Below are 19,796 nucleotides of genomic sequence, written 5' to 3' on the forward strand. Positions count from 1 at the left end.
TTCACCTACACAGATTTAGGTCACGATTAAGTATCCCACGTCTTAACATTTCTGGGGTGTATTTGATCTTGGCTCCCACAATCTCTCGACAGAGTGGTTCACTGAAAAGTTGTTCTCATCTCTTTCAGTTGCTCTATTGGTTTCTACCTAAAGCTAAAAGCAGTACTGGCTCTATCACATTTAACAGAGTACTACAGATGCCCAAGACGAAAACAGCACCTGTTATCTTAAGGTAAAAACTGAATGTTTAACTCTCCCTCTCTCTCTGTGTGTGTGTGTGTGTACTAGATCTGTTATCACTTGAAAATGTTCTCAGTTCAACTAAAATGATTCATAAATGAAATGGGTATTTATGTTACGTATCCGGTCCATGAACTTCTATCTGCTAGCCATCAGAGGTCACCCTTTCCATTTTCATTGACTCTCGCACTACACACTGTTGCATATCACCCCGGACTACATATCCCATCATTCATTGCACTGATTGCACACAACACTGATTGTACACAGCACTGATTGCACACAGCTGTTTCATATCACTCACTCACTATTTAACACTCCATCTCACTCCTTCTAACTGCCGAGTATTACTAGATCTGTTATCACTTGAAAATGTTCTCAGTTCAACTAAAATGATTCATAAATGAAATGGGTATTTATGTTACGTATCCGGTCCATGAACTTCCATCTGCTAGCCATCAGAGGTCACCCTTTCCATTTTCATTGACTCTCGCACTACACACTGTTGCATATCACCCCGGACTACATATCCCATCATTCATTGCACTGATTGCACACAGCACTGATTGTACACAGCACTGATTGCACACAGCTGTTTCATATCACTCACTCACTATTTAACACTCCATCTCACTCCTTCTAACTGCCGAGTATTGTATGCGCTTATCGCCAGCAGTGATAGCTACTCTACAGAGCCCTCGTTAGCTTCCTAGCCTAGCTTCTCGGTTTCTGATCTTTGCCTGTTTTCCTGGATTTATCCCTTTAGTTTTGCCCTTTTTGATTCTGTTCGCCGTTCGTTGACCTTCGCTAGCCCTAGGATTATTCTTGTGTCTTGCCCGCCATATACCTGTTTGCCACTGTTTGACCCTGCCTATGTTTCTGACCTCCTCTGCTTTAATAAAGCTTGCACATGGATCCACATGTCTCACATCTCATCAGCCCCGTAACAATTTATTTTTATTCTAAAAATGCCAAACATTTTCAGAGTTTGGGGTTGATCTATAATATAGTGTTTTTAAAGGTCTATGATACGTCAATTTAGACTGTAAATGTGAACAGGTGATAAGCAGTACAAAGGCGAGGAGGCGAGGAGAAACGTTTTTAAATATTTATGGGTGCGACCCCGTAAGTTTAGCTTGTGTAAATCTGTCAATGTAAAACCTATAAACCTATGACCTCACTGTATCTCCACTGACACCTCTGCAACCGTCTGTCATATTCACAGGGTGATCAAAGACTACCAGTATGTAAAATCTCTGGAGTGACTCCCATCAGTGCAGAATTATGACGAATGACAATCTAGAGTGACAAAATAGTCGCATGAATTCTGATATGACTATTCAGATTGAAGTCGCATTGCAAAACATCTGGCCTGAATCAGATTTAGGACCACATATGGAAGTGGCCCAAATAAGAATAAAAAAGATCAGATTCCATGTGATTTGTGCTGTTCACACTGTCATGAAAAAAAATCACATATGAGCAAAAAAAAGATTCAAAAAGTAAAAAAACTAATCAGATTAGGGCCACATTTTGCTGCAGTGTAAATGTAGCCTAAATGTCTTTATGAAAATCTAAAAATATAGAAATATTTACACCACACGACCATAAGTTGCTCACCAAGCCTGCATTTATTTGATCAAAAATACAGTAAAAATTTTAATATTTGAAAATATTATTTTGATTCAATATAATTCTTGTCTGTTGTAATATATTTTAAAATGTAATTCATTCCTGTGATGAAAAGTAACATTTTCAGCAGCCATTACATCAGTCACATGATCCTTCAGAAATCATTCTTACATGCTGATTTGCTGCACAAGTTTTTTGATTCATTTTGTTTCAGGATTATTTGATGGAAACAAAATTCAAAATAACATTAATTCGAAATAGAAATCTTTTAAAACATATATGTCTGTTCTTTCACTTTTGTGAATATGTCCTTGCTCAATAAAAGTATGCATATCTATCAATAAATAAATTAAAAAAAATTAAATACTGTATATCTGTCTGCCCCGTCATGACAGAAAAACAAATGTTTGCGTGTTAGTGTCAGTGTGCATGGGTTGGCAGCAAACAGCTGAGCCAGGGCCCACAAGTCACCTTTCTTTTCCAGATGGCTGCTGGAAAAATGGGCAGCAGTTTGGTTAATAATGATGAGTAAATACAACAGCCCATCATAAGACACACACTCACAGAGAAGACAGAAGGGCGGCCTCCTGCCTATGTTTCTGACCTCCTCTGCTTTAATAAAGCTTGCACATGGATCCACATGTCTCACATCTCATCAGCCCCGTAACAATTTATTTTTATTCTAAAAATGCCAAACATTTTCAGAGTTTGGGGTTGATCTATAATATAGTGTTTTTAAAGGTCTATGATACGTCAATTTAGACTGTAAATGTGAACAGGTGATAAGCAGTACAAAGGCGAGGAGAAAGAGAGAAACGTTTTTAAATATTTATGGGTGCGACCCCGTAAGTTTAGCTTGTGTAAATCTGTCAATGTAAAACCTATGAGTTCAACACCTCACTGTATCTCCACTGACACCTCTGCAACCGTCTGTCATATTCACAGGGTGATCAAAGACTACCAGTATGTAAAATCTCTGGAGTGACTCCCATCAGTGCAGAATTATGACGAATGACAATCTAGAGTGACAAAATAGTCGCATGAATTCTGATATGACTATTCAGATTGAAGTCGCATTGCAAAACATCTGGCCTGAATCAGATTTAGGACCACATATGGAAGTGGCCCAAATAAGAATAAAAAAGATCAGATTCCATGTGATTTGTGCTGTTCACACTGACATGAAAAAAAATCACATATGAGCAAAAAAAAGATTCAAAAAGTAAAAAAACTAATCAGATTAGGGCCACATTTTGCTGCAGTGTAAATGTAGCCTAAATGTCTTTATGAAAATCTAAAAATATAGAAATATTTACACCACACGACCATAAGTTGCTCACCAAGCCTGCATTTATTTGATCAAAAATACAGTAAAAATTTTAATATTTGAAAATATTATTTTGATTCAATATAATTCTTGCCTGTTGTAATATATTTTAAAATGTAATTCATTCCTGTGATGAAAAGTAACATTTTCAGCAGCCATTACATCAGTCACATGATCCTTCAGAAATCATTCTTAAATGCTGATTTGCTGCACAAGTTTTTTTATTCATTTTGTTTCAGGATTATTTGATGGAAACAAAATTCAAAATAACATTAATTCGAAATAGAAATCTTTTAAAACATATATGTCTGTTCTTTCACTTTTGTGAATATGTCCTTGCTCAATAAAAGTATGCATATCTATCAATAAATAAATTAAAAAAAATTAAATACTGTATATCTGTCTGCCCCGTCATGACAGAAAAACAAATGTTTGCGTGTTAGTGTCAGTGTGCATGGGTTGGCAGCAAACAGCTGAGCCAGGGCCCACAAGTCACCTTTCTTTTCCAGATGGCTGCTGGAAAAATGGGCAGCAGTTTGGTTAATAATGATGAGTAAATACAACAGCCCATCATAAGACACACACTCACAGAGAAGACAGAAGGGCGGCCTCATCCTCTTGTCGAGGAGTTATGAGGCCGTTCCAAAGAAAATCACATTCCAAAACCATCCGTTTCATAAACGTTGGCGAAATTACTTGGCTCAGTGTTCCCTTCTGATGCGGGCCTCAAATCACTATGACTGGCTCAGTCGGACTTTGATTCCTTTAACCAGGATCTGACAGGGATGGAAACTACAGAAGCAACACACACCATCAAAGTGTGGCCAGCAGCAGAAAGATAAAAGCATGCAAGCACACACATACTCATACACACTGACACATGGCTGCAAACCCAAATTTTGTGCATAACCCTTTCATATTAATATAGCTCCTGAGCTCTTTTTTATTTGTCAAAAACAATTATGTTCCCATTTTTTTCTCTCATAAGGAATATTAAGTCTCAATCTGTCAGGGTTTGAGAACTGCACAATCATTTCCTGCTCACTGAAGAGTAATTAGAAGATCCAGATCTCGGCAATCTATGTTAAAATGCTAGTTGGCACTTTCCATGTTTACAGTACACTGACTTTTTAGAGCATTAGAGGCACAAATCCCACAATATTCCCATGTTAGAAAAAAATGGATGACATTTTACATGAAATTGTGACACTCAAGCTGAAATATATTTGGAGCCTTAAATAAATAATTTTTTTAGCCGTTTCGATGGCGTTCGTCAGTTGTAGAGAGATTTTAATTAGTTTAATGCAACAGAATCAGACAAAGAATTGATTTAAACTCTATACATTTTGGTAACAGAGTTAAACATGTAATTTATTAGAATATTTAGTTTTACCTCCTGTGCATTCAATACCTTCTGAAAGTTAAGTACCTCATTTTACTCCTCATTTGTTAAAAACTACCACTTTTTTGCCTGTTTTGTGCTCTATTCATGGAAAGTAGCAGTTCACTAGCAGAAGAGACTACTGAATAATGTCATTATTCAGTAAGTACTAAAAAATTCAAAAGTCATTAATAATGGCTTAGAAATCAGTTATTTTAAATTATAATAGTATAGTAACAGTATTTTTGATCCAATAAATTCAGCCTTCACTCTTAAAAATAAAGGTTTCAAAAGAGGGGTTTTCACAGCAATGCCATAAAAGAAACGATCCCTTAAGTGAACAGGTCAATAAAGAATCATTTTAATAATCTAAAGGACCTTTTTCCACTAAAAGTACCTTTTATGCAATGGAGAGGTTTTATGGATGGTGAAGGTTCTTCATGGAGCTATCAGTATCAACAAAGAACCTTTATTTTTAAGAATGTTGATGAACATATAAGACTATAAGTTTTATTGCAACTTGCCTTTTAATAAAAAGTTAACTGAAGGTAAATTCTAGAAAGTTTACTGTAACTACTTTGATTAATAGAGCACATTTAAACTATTCCTACATCACTCCATTCCAATGCTGTACAACTTAAATCTATTGTTACAGACACACACAGGCACACAAACACACAACACACAGGGCATCATCATAAATCACTGCCATAGACTGGGGAATCTCACACCACAATGTTACAGCCAAGACTATTTTGTCTGGAAAATTAACTACCTGTCAGACACATCCAATTCAAGCAGCCATCAGAGGAACGAGAGGGCCGGACCATGAAGATGCGGCTCGTACATGTGTTTGACTGAGCAGGTCTGACAGCACAATTAACTGGGTCTTAAACTACAACTGTGTGGGTCCTCAGCGAAGGAGGGAGTTATTTATAATCAAAGGTGAAATACATCCAAGAAAAGTACTTTCAACTTTTACTTCCTCCTATTTATATTTAACACTTTATCTGCTACACTGGACACAGCTGGACTACTAATGTAGCTCCACATCAGCTGTCTGCATCACTCCTTTCGGGAGAACCTGTAATCTAAACTCACCTTTTTATGCGGTCATCGGTTTTACCTGACTGGCTCCCAATAGTGCTTTACATCAAACAACTCACTGGCTGTATTGAAAGATTCCCAGATAACACTCCTCTGTGCTCCACTCTTTACAGCATCATGGTATATGGCCCAAGAATCATTGATTGCTAATACACACACATACACAACCCCACTTGAATACACACATACTGTTTTTACACAACGGTTTGGTCAATAAATTTCCGATTTTATTGCAGATCCTTCGCATACTTACAGGGTTGAATGTATTCAAAGACGGTAGTGCCCTGCATTGTCAGGCCACATAAAGGAGATATTCTGAAGCTGCAGTGTGTAATTTCTGTACCTCAAGCGTCACTAAATAATGACCGGTTTTACAAACACTCCCCCGTCTTTGGTAAAGTTAACAGTTCAAAGTTCAGTTTTAAACTGGAGGCACACTTTTACTTCAGGCTAAATATGTGCTTCATGTGGTGACATTTAAATTACCTGGTTTTATAACCTGGTTATTTAATGAGTGAATCAGCCTGACTACATTAGATTAAACCAACGGAAGTCATTTTAAGGATCAAATCAGGTAGTAATAGCTCCTTAAGGTAATAACTGCACATATTCCATTTCCACGGCATATCTGAAGTGATTTTCACCTCTTCAGCTACATTATGAGCTGGGATAAGCTAAAACTTTTACTCATAAATATGAATGAAATGTTAGGCCGAACGTTGGATTACTGCAGTCTATGTAAACAAATACAACGTTTTGATCATTTGCATATGACCAAAGCCTTTAATGCTTTTCAGAGAGAGTTTTAGCTGAAGCACAGCTGTGTTTAACTGTGAAGAAATACACTGAAATTAGCAATTAAAAACATTCTTACGAATGTCGTCGGCATTAAATCACTCCCGCAGTGGAAGCTGATTGCGTATAAGTCTTTTGGGTCATTTAAAATTCGAGAATTTCATGTCTAAACATCCTCAACTTAATAGGCCTGTCAAGCACAAATTACCATCTCTAGAAAAAAAAATCGTACAATCCAGTATTGTTTCGAAACAAGCTTCATCAGATTTCGGCTCATGCGTAATCAAACATATCACAATTATATACGCTATGATTGAATATGAGCTCATACGTGACCGAGAGCCAGCTGGAGGCATTTGAAAGAAACCCAAAAAGACAAGAATTATAGAAAATTATAGAAACACAACGGTCAGTGAAACCCTGGTGAATAAGAAGTATGCTTAATTGTATTGAATGTGCACTTGTAGTGAATAGGTGCCGTCAGAATAAGAGTCCAAACAGCTGATAAAAACATCACAATAATCCACAAATAATCCACACAACTCCAGTCCATCAATTATTATATTGTGAAGTGAAAAGCATCCATCAAGACGTTTTTGCTTCCAGCTAAAATATGAGTCCCCTATCCATAATATTGTTTTTTTTTTCAGTGAAAAATGCTCTTGTCTGAATCAGAAGACAATGGTTTTAATTTAACATGCCTTAATGATGGATTTGTTTCTTACAAACATGCAACTTTTTGATATACAAGAAGTTAATTGATGGCCTGGAGTTGTGTTGATTACTTGTGGATTATTGTGATGTTTTTATCAGCTGTTTAGACTCTCATTCTGACGGCACCCATTCACTGCAGAGGATCCATTGGTGAGCAAGTAAATTGAGTGTCCAAAAACATTACATTCATTTCACACTTATTGTATATGATTTCTGTAATAAGTACTCCTTTTACCTATATGCTAAAGTATACTTCTTTTTCACAAGGGACGACACATGACTTCTTGCCAGCTTGTTGCAACATGCCGGTATAGAAATAGAGAAATGGATCTCTATTAAACAAGTGTGAGAGTGAGAGCAGACAGGTGGAGACAGATGACCGAGGACTGTCATTGAGATGCACTTTCTTTCAAAACAACTTTCAAACAGATCCGTTCAAGTTCAGATTGATTCTTGAAGCATTTTTACAATTCTAATAAGTATCCTGACATGATGAATAATTATCACCTCCATTAATCATTGGAAAAACCTTATTCGATTTGAATGAAATTTATTTTGAGCTTTATTTGAATCCTATCATATCGATTAAAAGTCAACATGACACAACATGCTTTGGTTTGTTTGTTGATTTGAGTGAATCACTACAGTTGAAGGAGGCAGGAATATTCACTCAGCGGACTGACCTTAACCACGTCTTCATCAGTGGACTGGCACTGCACATCGTCTGACACGTCTGTAACCATCCCGTCTGTGCCCACCGTCACCACCTTCACTGGCACCGCCACTGTCTTCCCGTTCAGCACTGCCGTGTTCAGGATCTCTGTTTCCTGTGACACACACACAAGAAATGTCTGAACGTTCTTACTGACTTCATTTCATCAGTCTTTGACTGGTTCAGTCCTTCCTTTCTTCATTTATGCCTCGATTCATTCGGTCTGTTCTTTTTTCATTAGTTCAGTCATTGATTCATTAACCGATTTGTTAATTCCTTCTTTTCTCTCCTTATTCTTTCCATACTACAATTGTTATACCTGTTCCTATTTTTATTTCCTTCTTTTTAATCCTTACTTCATTAATCCATTTCTGATTTGTCTGTTCTTTTCTTCCTTCAATCATTCCTCCTTCTGTTTTTCTCTCTTTCCTTCGTTCCATTCATTTATTTGTTGTTTCACTTACTCCTTTTTTCTTTCCATCCACCCATCATTTATTCATTGGTTCAGTCCTACGGTTCATTCATTCCTATTCCCTTCTTCTTTATTGATTTTATCCCTCCTTCCATAATTTATTCTTTTATCTGTTCTTTCCGTCCATAATTTATTCCTCCTCCTTTCCTCATTCCTCCTTCTGCATTCATTCAGTCCTTTCTTCTTTCCATCCAACCATTCATTCATTCTTTCTTTCTTTCTTTCTTTCTTTCTTTCTTTCTTTCTTTCTTTCTTTCTTTCTTTCTTTCTTTCTTTCTTTCTTTCTTTCTTTTCCTAGTGTACATTCATTTGCTCATTCATATATTCAGTTCAGTCAATCTTCCATATTTTTATCCTACCTTAATTTTTCCATTTTGTTCATTCATCTGTTCTTTCTGTTCTTCTTTCAATCATTAATTTCCCCTCCTTTCTTTCCTGTTATCCTTTATTCATTCCTTCCTTTGTTCTATTAATTCTTTCACTCTTTCACTCCTTTTTCTCCATCCACCCGCTTAGCCTACATTCATTGCTTCAGCCCTATTATTCATTAAATCCTCTTCCCTCCTTCTTTCTTGATTTCATCCTACTCTCTCCATCCATCCATCATTAATTCATTCTTTTATCTGTTCCTTCCTTGCATCATTCATTCCTCCCTCCTCCTATTCTTTCTTTTTTCATTATTTATTCTTTTATTTACGTTACATTCATTTTTCCATCCATCCATTATTCATTATTTCAGTCTTTCTTTCATTCCTTAATTCACTCCTTTTTTCGATCCATCCTTCATTCAGTAGTTCACTTCTTACTTACACCCTTATTCATTCTTTCCATCATTCACTCATTTCTTCATTCCTTCTCTCAGTCATTCTTTATTTCCCTCCCTTATTCCTTCTATCATTCACTCATTCATTGGTTGAAACAACCTTATTTTTCGTTTCATTCGTCCCTCATCTGTTTTGCCTTACGTCTTTCCATTCATTCAATCATTCCCTCAGTCAGTTTACATATGTCCTTCATTTATTGTTTCAGTCTTGTTCATTCATTAATGCATTCACTCCTTCTTTCTATCCATCCATCATTCTTTTTTTCCGTTCCGGTCCATTCATTCATTCTAACCATCCTTTATTCATTTTTTCACCTCTTCCTACATTTGTCCATTCACCCATCATTCTTTCCTCTCCTTCTCTCCTTTTTAATTTGAACTTTGTTCCATTCCTCCTTCTTTCCTACTTTCCACAGTACATCCCCAGTGAAGATGACATGAAGTGAGAGAGAGGCTGCAAAATGACTTTACAAAAGGAGCAGAAGAGAAGAAGTCAAAGAGCAGAGGATAGAGGCGGTGGGGTAGAGGGGTGCTGTTTGACGGTTCAGGGAGGGTGTTCATTAGAAGAGAAACAGCCTGAGTCCTTAACCTTTCAGCCACGGAGACACACTGTTTCAGGCAACCACATAATTGAGACCATTACAGTCAGCATGAGAAATTCAGCCCTCACTGTGCCATCCCTGAGAGACAGGCAGACGTGGGTAATGTAGTCAATTTACCTCATTAGCAGATCACTTTCAATTAACCAATCTGCTTGCCCTCAATGTCCAACAGCGGCAGCGCGGTTACTGCAATCAGATGGTATTCATTCACTGTAAGTGCCATCTTCCCATCCTCATTTCTTTCTCTTTATTTCGCTCTTTTATAAGAGAGCGAGAGATGACATAACCTAATCTCAATGAATGCGTAATGACACACTCAGTTTACTGCCATCTCACCAACTCTCTGCCTTATTATTCCTATTACAGCGAGCAGCACTTCCTGGATCTCTATCCTGTTTCTGATAGTTCTCTCTTTTCGTACTTTTATGCGGAAAGGGAAGAAAAGAATAAGGAAAAATGAATTCGTCCTGACAGCTCCGGGTTTTTTTTTTTTCATTTTATTTTTTTTAAGCCAATCTGCTCTTTACAGGCTTGATTCCCTGTCATTTCTGTAATGCTATTACTAGAAGACTCTTTTTCGGTTTAATTCCTGGATCATGTATGTGAGTATCCCGACTGAAGAGACTGTGGTGTGTGTTTATGCTTTGATCCATTATCTCAACTCGGTTTGAGCCAGTCCTTTACGCCAAACAGCGAGGTCACACTTCTCATGCGTCCCTCTAAGAATGGGCTTATAAATGTTTGAGATGTTTTTGTGTGCTGAATAATTTAAGGATAGTGAAAGAGAGGAGTGAAAACTGTGAAGGCATTTTACTTGAGACAGAATTTGACTCGGGGTAAATAAACACCAAATGGAAAACTCATGCAGTATCCATTTGCGAAAAGAAAACTTTTTGCAGTTAAAAAAAATTATTATTTAGTTTATGAACCACTTTTCTGTTCCCAAAAGGAGGTTTTGTCATATTTAGCTAACTTTGGGTGACATTTTTCAGCAAATATCTCCTCAAAGTAAGGTTAAGTAAGTTTAGATATACACACAGAGACCTTTTAAGTTCTGTCAGTGAGGACCTCTCACAGATGCAATGGTGTTCATACTAAGATACTCTCAAATGTAACCCTCAGACAAACATTATTAGATTTAAAGCAAAACGTGATTTGGCTGATTTAAGAGCAGTTCAAACAGTGAGGGCCACTTCAAATGTCCTTTATTTTGTTTGTTTTACTACATTTTTGAGGACATTTTTTATAAGTTGGCCCTTATAAGTATAGCTAAATGTGTACACTTTTTCAAGCCCATTGAAATTGTTCAGAAACAATTGCATGTCTTGCATTACTCTACAGTGTTTTCTTTCTGCAAAATATATTAGAACAAATTAAATTAAAATTATATAGTATCCAAATAACATTTCATGTCAATTTTCATACATGTAGTGTGAAAATTGTGTCAAGAAATGCATCCATGTTTGTTTCATATGTTTAAAAATCAACAACAACAAAACTTTTATACCATTTTCAACAAGAGTTTCAATTTAATGACTCCAAAAACGCTAAGTGAAGTAACCATCAAGTGAAATCTTCAACACACATCTCAATGATTAATCTCAAAATGTTTTAAAATATATTTTCTAATTTTACTTTTGCTTTTATTTATTGCAAAAAAAAAAAAAAGTATTCAGAAAGGATGCACTAAATTGATAAAAAGTGACTTTTACAAAAGACAAAAATTACTATCTCAAACAAATTCAGTTTTTTTTTCATCAAAGAATCCTGGAAAAAAAAAAAAAAAAAAATCCAGTTTCCACTAAAATATTAAGCAGCACATCTTTTTTCAACACTGATAATAATAATAAATTAGCACAAAGCCAGCATATTAGAATGATTTCTGAAGGATCATGTGACACTGAAGACTTGAGTAATGGCTAGTGAAAATTAATCTTTCAAATCAGGAATACATTGTTTTAATATATAATCAAATAGAAAATAGTTATTTTAAATTGTAATAATATTTTACAATCTTACAGTTCTTACTCTATTTTTGATCAAATAAATGCAGCGTTCTTGAGAATAACAGGCTTCTTTGAAAAACATTTTAAAAATCTTACTGACTACAAACATTTTTAATAGTGTAAAAGCAGGCTTTTGGTAAATCACTCTACATTACATTTCACAACCTAAATGAACCATACCTTGTCACGAAAAGAAATGTACAGTAAATACTGTAAACTGTACACCCACACACACCTTAATGGAGTTCAACCCCTTGAAACAACCTCTTGGGTGTTTAATTCACTTAAGCCCACAATATGAGCACTTTGAGGGAAATCCCTGACTCATCCATCACTAAACGTTTCATCCACAGCCCCTCTCTCAAAAAATCTTACTGACTACAAACATTTTTAATAGTGTAAAAGCAGGCTTTTGGTAAATCACTCTACATTACATTTCACAACCTAAATGAACCATGCCTTGTCACGAAAAGAAATGTACAGTAAATACTGTAAACTGTACACCCACACACACCTTAATGGAGTTCAAGCCCTTGAAACAACCTCTTGGGTGTTTAATTCACTTAAGCCCACAATATGAGCACTTTGAGGGAAATCCCTGACTCATCCATCACTAAACGTTTCATCCACAGCCCCTCTCTCCCTTTATGCTCTCTGCCCCGAATGCCCCCAAACCTCCGTCTGCCCTCCTGCAAAGATCATTGCACTCGATGGGCTAAATGGCTGCAGACCTTGGGAGAGAGCCAGAGCATGTGTACGTGCCTGTGTGCGTGCAGATCGCTCGTCTGCGTGTTTTGGGGACTCACAGCAGGATAAATGTGAGCAGCAGGACATTAGCTGCTAGCAAGAACGAGATCACTGCATGCTGGTAATAAGCCACAGTGGGACGACAGTAGAGAGGGGAGAGGGCTGAGACAGCCACCGCAGTTGGATACAGACACAGACATGGCCATTATCAAAGTTGTGGGGCCAGATTGTTTACAGGCCTGTCCCCCGATGGGTTTTAATGGGCGAGATAGAAAGCCTGCTGCAGGGCAAGCCCAGGAGCTAATGGAGGAATTTATGAAACAAGCTCACTCTCAAGGACATGACAGTTAGATGCTAGATTCTGTTTCTTATGACTGCTTTTGTTCATTTTATGGACCTTGACTAGACCAAAAGGCTTTTCTGGCCTGCTGCTTGGACACCTGAAAGGTCTATGTCAATGACCTGAGACTACTCGACTACACTTTTTAAAGTATTTTGTAATGATTTTGGCATACTTTTTATTTTGTTTGAAGACTAGTTTCCCTCTCTCCTTGTGACTTATGAGGACATTCTTACAGATAGTTCAAAAGTTAATTTTTAGTTTTAATTTAAACATCAGTAGAAAAAAACAGCATAACAATCAGTAAATCGATTCATTTACACATTTCAGTTTAAACTGTATTTTTTAGTGATTTGATTCAAAGCAAAAAAAAGGGTCTGAATACTTAGGACCATGTGATATTTCAGTTTTTCTTTTTTAATAAATCTGCAAAAATGTCAACAATTCTGTGTTTTTCTGTCAATATGGGGTGCTGTGTGTACATTAATGAGGAAAAAAACTTAACTTAAATGATTTTAGCAAATGGCTGCAATATAACAAAGAGTGAAAAATTTAAGGGGGTCTGAATGCTTTCCGTACCCACTGTATATAATTTTTGCAATCTTATACCTTTACTGTCACTTTTGACTATTTTAATGCATCCTTGGTGAAGTATTAAAAACAACAACAACAAAAAACATAATGACCTCAATCTTTTGAATGGTACTGTATCATTAGCATAAAACTAATATTTTTGTTTATTTAAAAAAAAAATTTTTTTTTTAATGTTTGTTCAATTCACTGTATTAAATTAGCTAATACAACTATTTAATACCATAAACATTTCACAATATTTGTCACTGTGAACAATCCTCTTGCTTGTCATCATCCGTATATTCAAATTCATAATGTGGTTTTTGGACAATTCAAATGTACAATCTTTAAATGAATGAATGAATGAATGTTTTTGTCCAACTCCGATATACTGGATTACTTTATGAAAGTAGATGATGGCGATTTCACTCATTTAGGTCATTTATAATATTTTTATACATAAACAGCAAGTTGCTATAATTTTTCTAAGAAGTGAAGCTGTATATTTTTGAAACTGAACTAAACTAGTAGGTCTGAGGTCTGTGATGTCCAGAAATAATGTAAAAGTCCAGAGATTTGAGTCAGAGCTGAAATTCTCAAATTGACCCACTGCCTGAATGTCACCGTGTTTACTTCCTCTGAGTCTGTTAGACTGGTTTCCCTGCCAACTGAATGTGTTGAAATTCTGGAGAGCATTGTCAGCGTCTCCCTGTCCTCCTTTTCTCCATCCGACAATAAGTAAGATTTATGGTGTCAGCCCCTGTAATCTGACCGGCATGAGAAACAGATGTTCTATCTTCCGTTTCATCTCTCTTTGCTACCTATATCTGTCCATACTTCCTTCATTCCTGGCCACTTTATGGCTATTTTTGCTCCGTTATGGCATATAAATCCTACTCCATAATGAAATACGAGGGCATGAAATATACCATAATTACAGAAATGTGGTGTATTAAAAAGCGATCTAACGTGAAGATCTAAATTCACCATAAAGCAGAGGGATTTTCTCGTACTGCAGCACAGAATTATCTCCGTCTCAGTCTCCTGTGTCTTTGTTCGTCGGAATAATTGAATTATTGGGGACAATATTTTGTGGCATGCTCTGCAGTGTTCTCAGAGCATTGTTGCATGCAGTTCTTTTTATAGCTTCCCTCTTCGTAACTGATTTCAATTCACAGTCAATGTTGTATGTGCTCAGGAACATGGACAGAAAAACATTCTTATTATTTCTCCGATGTTAGCCTGGAGCTTCACATAAACAATCCTGTATAATTCACAAAGCACTCATGTTCAGTTTGTTCATTTGAGATGAATGCTGGAGAGTCTGTATGTGTATGAGACATGGATTTGCTGTATAATTGTCATTTTTTAAACTATTCCTATTCATTTAAGTTGGTTTGTCAAGTCCAATGAAGATGCATCATTGTCAAAGTCTCTACTTCAAAACTTACATATTTATTTATTTCCAAACAATAAATAAATGCAAAAATAATTCCAAAAAGTTACAGGTCCCCTTATAGTCTAAACTATGAAAGAACAGCATGGTGGAGATGGCATGCTGAGAACCTTACAGACTGCTTCATTTGATAGCACTAAAAAAAGAGGCCTGGATAGTCATTAAGTGTACCCAAAAAGTAAAGAAAAAAAAATCAGCCGTAAATGCCCTTCAAGCTGAAACACTGTGCTGACAAGCAGGTTGAGAGAGATTCAGTGACATGTCCCCTCTTCTGGTCCACTTTACTCCCTTTTCAGGAGGGAGATCCTGAAAACCAGTGAACAAGCTGAGCATTGGTGACATTCTTCTCTCACTCATTGAATTTGTCTTTAATTGGGTCTTGCTGGTTTAGGGAAAAAGAGGGGGAAAAGTGCTGATATCACAATGTGATAAAGAACTAAAAAGAGCCGGAGCTGGTAAATGAATCCATTCATGAGACATAATGAAGACATCTTTGTTTCTCACAATTAAATATGATCTTAGTCATTTTTTCTCTACTAACACTTTCACCAAGTCAAATGGTCACACTTTATTTTAAAGTCCAATTCTTGCTATTAACAAACCATTAACTATTACGTCTGCCTCAAACTCCTAATTTGCTGCTTATTAATAGTTAGTAAGGTAGTTGTTAAGCTTAGGTATTAGGGATGTAGAACATGGTCATGCAGAATATGTGGTTTATAAGTACAATAACAGCCAATATGTTAATAATAGGCATGCTAATAAGCAACTAGTTAATAGTGAGAATTGATTCCTATACGTTCCTATTGATTCCTATTGATTGAGAATTGATTCCTAAAGTGTTACCAGTCAAATTTCCTGTTCCTCATGGTTTAGCATTCAAATTTATGCTAATTTAAGCCAGGTAACATTTCATCCTAAAACATACAAAAAGCTAAATAAAGTTTTGCACAATCCTAATCAAGTCTAATTAAGTCTAATTTTAGGACCAATTATGACAATGCTTTCATGCTTATTAAGCACATTTACCTTAAAGGTGACATATCATGAAAATCTGACTTTTCCAGGTTTTAAGTGCTATAATCAGCAAAAGATTAACCCAGTAACTTTGTTTTGGGAAGCCTTTTTCGGCAAGCGCCTGAGAAAACGAGCATCTGCCAAACGAGCGTCTGATTTCGCTCCCTTGGTGACGTGGCAAAGGGATCTTATTATAATATTACCGCCCCCCTAATCGGCCCCATTATTGTGTTTTCGCAAGCGACAACGGTGTACTAGCTCTAATGCCATAGCGAAAGTTTGAGCAAAACATGCTAACTGTTCGGTCTTTGGCTGCACAGACGAGCACAGAACACTATTTAGAGTCCCAGCCTCAGAGGAGACAAGAGAGCAGTGGATTTATTCATTTATTTAATGTATATTGCTGCTGCCACACAGATCTAAAATAAACATGCGATTTATTTCCCAGCTGTTTACCATAACCGACTGTTTTTTGTAACTCATGTGTTTTTAAACTTAGTTTAGTACTCACATGCTGTGACAGCCGCTTTCTGTCCGTGTGCTTCGGATGTGTACTCTCAGAAAACCATATATCAGAAGTTTAAACTCATATGGTTTAAAACGCATGATTTCAGCGCGATAAACATGATAATCAGAACCAAAACAGATGTTTTTAGCAGGTCTGAGCTTTAATGAAGTAGCTTTATTCTAGAAAAGAGGGTGGGGAGCAGCAGCTCATTTGCATTTAAAGAGACAGGCACGAAAAACAGCGTGTTTCTGCTTCCACTCAAAATAAGCATTTTCAAAATGATATAATACATGATCTGTTGAGTATATTGAGCTGAAATTTCACAGACACATTCTGAGGACACCAGAGTCTTATATTACATATTGTAAAAAGGGGCATAATATGTCTCCTTCAGTTTGTTCATTTGAGATGAATGCTGGAGAGTCTGTATGTGTATGAGACATGGATTTGCTGTATAATTGTCATTTTTTAAACTATTCCTATTCATTTAAGTTGGTTTGTCAAGTCCAATGAAGATGCATCATTGTCAAAGTCTCTACTTCAAAACTTACATATTTATTTATTTCCAAACAATAAATAAATGCAAAAATAATTCCAAAAAGTTACAGGTCCCCTTATAGTCTAAACTATGAAAGAACAGCATGGTGGAGATGGCATGCTGAGAACCTTACAGACTGCTTCATTTGATAGCACTAAAAAAAGAGGCCTGGATAGTCATTAAGTGTACCCAAAAAGTAAAGAAAAAAAAATCAGCCGTAAATGCCCTTCAAGCTGAAACACTGTGCTAACAAGCAGGTTGAGAGAGATTCAGTGACATGTCCCCTCTTCTGGTCCACTTTACTCCCAACGGGAGGGAGATCCTGAAAACCAGTGAACAAGCTGAGCATTGGTGACATTCTTCTCTCACTCATTGAATTTGTCTTTAATTGGGTCTTGCTGGTTTAGGGAAAAAGAGGGGGAAAAGTGCTGATATCACAATGTGATAAAGAACTAAAAAGAGCCGGAGCTGGTAAATGAATCCATTCATGAGACATAATGAAGACATCTTTGTTTCTCACAATTAAATATGATCTTAGTCATTTTTTCTCTACTAACACTTTCACCAAGTCAAATGGTCACACTTTATTTTAAAGTCCAATTCTTGCTATTAACAAACCATTAACTATTACGTCTGCCTCAAACTCCTAATTTGCTGCTTATTAATAGTTAGTAAGGTAGTTGTTAAGCTTAGGTATTAGGGATGTAGAACATGGTCATGCAGAATATGTGGTTTATAAGTACAATAACAGCCAATATGTTAATAATAGGCATGCTAATAAGCAACTAGTTAATAGTGAGAATTGATTCCTATACGTTCCTATTGATTCCTATTGATTGAGAATTGATTCCTAAAGTGTTACCAGTCAAATTTCCTGTTCCTCATGGTTTAGCATTCAAATTTATGCTAATTTAAGCCAGGTAACATTTCATCCTAAAACATACAAAAAGCTAAATAAAGTTTTGCACAATCCTAATCAAGTCTAATTAAGTCTAATTTTAGGACCAATTATGACAATGCTTTCATGCTTATTAAGCACATTTACCTTAAAGGTGACATATCATGAAAATCTGACTTTTCCAGGTTTTAAGTGCTATAATCAGCAAAAGATTAACCCAGTAACTTTGTTTTGGGAAGCCTTTTTCGGCAAGCGCCTGAGAAAACGAGCATCTGCCAAACGAGCGTCTGATTTCGCTCCCTTGGTGACGTGGCAAAGGGATCTTATTATAATATTACCGCCCCCCTAATCGGCCCCATTATTGTGTTTTCGCAAGCGACAACGGTGTACTAGCTCTAATGCCATAGCGAAAGTTTGAGCAAAACATGCTAACTGTTCGGTCTTTGGCTGCACAGACGAGCACAGAACACTATTTAGAGTCCCAGCCTCAGAGGAGACAAGAGAGCAGTGGATTTATTCATTTATTTAATGTATATTGCTGCTGCCACACAGATCTAAAATAAACATGCGATTTATTTCCCAGCTGTTTACCATAACCGACTGTTTTTTGTAACTCATGTGTTTTTAAACTTAGTTTAGTACTCACATGCTGTGACAGCCGCTTTCTGTCCGTGTGCTTCGGATGTGTACTCTCAGAAAACCATATATCAGAAGTTTAAACTCATATGGTTTAAAACGCATGATTTCAGCGCGATAAACATGATAATCAGAACCAAAACAGATGTTTTTAGCAGGTCTGAGCTTTAATGAAGTAGCTTTATTCTAGAAAAGAGGGTGGGGAGCAGCAGCTCATTTGCATTTAAAGAGATAGGCCCGAAAAACTGCGTGTTTCTGCTTCCACTCAAAATAGGCATTTTCAAAATTAACTCATGTGTTTTTAAACTTAGTTTAGTACTCACATGCTGTGACAGCCGCTTTCTGTCCGTGTGCTTCGGATGTGTACTCTCAGAAAACCATATATCAGAAGTTTAAACTCATATGGTTTAAAACGCATGATTTCAGCGCGATAAACATGATAATCAGAACCAAAACAGATGTTTTTAGCAGGTCTGAGCTGTAATGAAGTAGCTCTATTCTGGAAAAGGAGGCGGGGAGCAGCAGCTCATTTGCATTTAAAGAGACAGGCACGAAAAACAGCGTGTTTCTGCTTCCACTCAAAATAAGCATTTTCAAAATGATATAATACATGATCTGTTGAGTATATTGAGCTGAAATTTCACAGACACATTCTGAGGACACCAGAGTCTTATATTACATATTGTAAAAAGGGGCATAATATGTCTCCTTTAATAATTCTTATTACCATTCCGCCCTTTGATTTTATTTTTTATTTTTATTATTTTAAATTCTCATCATCTCAATGGTGCTTCACATAAGACTATTTTTCTGTAATAAAGTAAAATTACAGTCAAAAAATATATAATATTAATAAATATATATATGTATATATATAGTCACAATTCAAAATAATAATATAATTGTGCTAAAATATGCTTCCTTTTCTTTATGCAAAATGTAATTTATTATTTATTGATTTAAATTAGAAGATGAAATATGACATTATTGTCAGACTTGTGTTCCTGTTTTGTTGTTTTTCTCCCCATGTTCTCCCCGTGACCCAGTTTCTCCCTCTCGTTTTGATTCGTCATTTTGTTCAGGTGTGTCCCGTTCAATACCCTCGTTTAGTTCAGTATTTAAAGTGTTGTCTGTTCCTTGATTCTTTTGTCCGGTGTAGTCTATACTATGTGCTCCGTGTGTGTTTCTGCCTGCCCTGTGTTACCCCATGTTTGGGATAAGAAAAGACTGTTCTTCGTGACTCTCATTCATCTCCGCGTTCCTCGTCTCCAC

At 36.4% G+C, this 19,796-nt stretch overlaps 1 protein-coding gene across 1 annotated transcript in view; it reads right to left on the reverse strand.

Moving 5' to 3' along the window:
• The window catches only part of LOC107550917 (transmembrane protein 132C), a 69,559-nt gene that overhangs the window by 22,345 nt on the left and 27,418 nt on the right, over positions 1 to 19,796 (reverse strand). Inside the window, exon 3 of the mRNA XM_016232366.1 lies at positions 7,880 to 8,023. Within this exon, the coding sequence (XP_016087852.1) occupies positions 7,880 to 8,023 (144 nt within the window). The remainder of the gene's footprint in view (positions 1 to 7,879; positions 8,024 to 19,796) is intronic.

Source organism: Sinocyclocheilus grahami, unplaced genomic scaffold (assembly GCF_001515645.1).
Source record: "Sinocyclocheilus grahami isolate Dianchi unplaced genomic scaffold, SAMN03320097.WGS_v1.1 scaffold410.1, whole genome shotgun sequence".
NCBI classification, from domain to species: domain Eukaryota; kingdom Metazoa; phylum Chordata; class Actinopteri; order Cypriniformes; family Cyprinidae; genus Sinocyclocheilus; species Sinocyclocheilus grahami.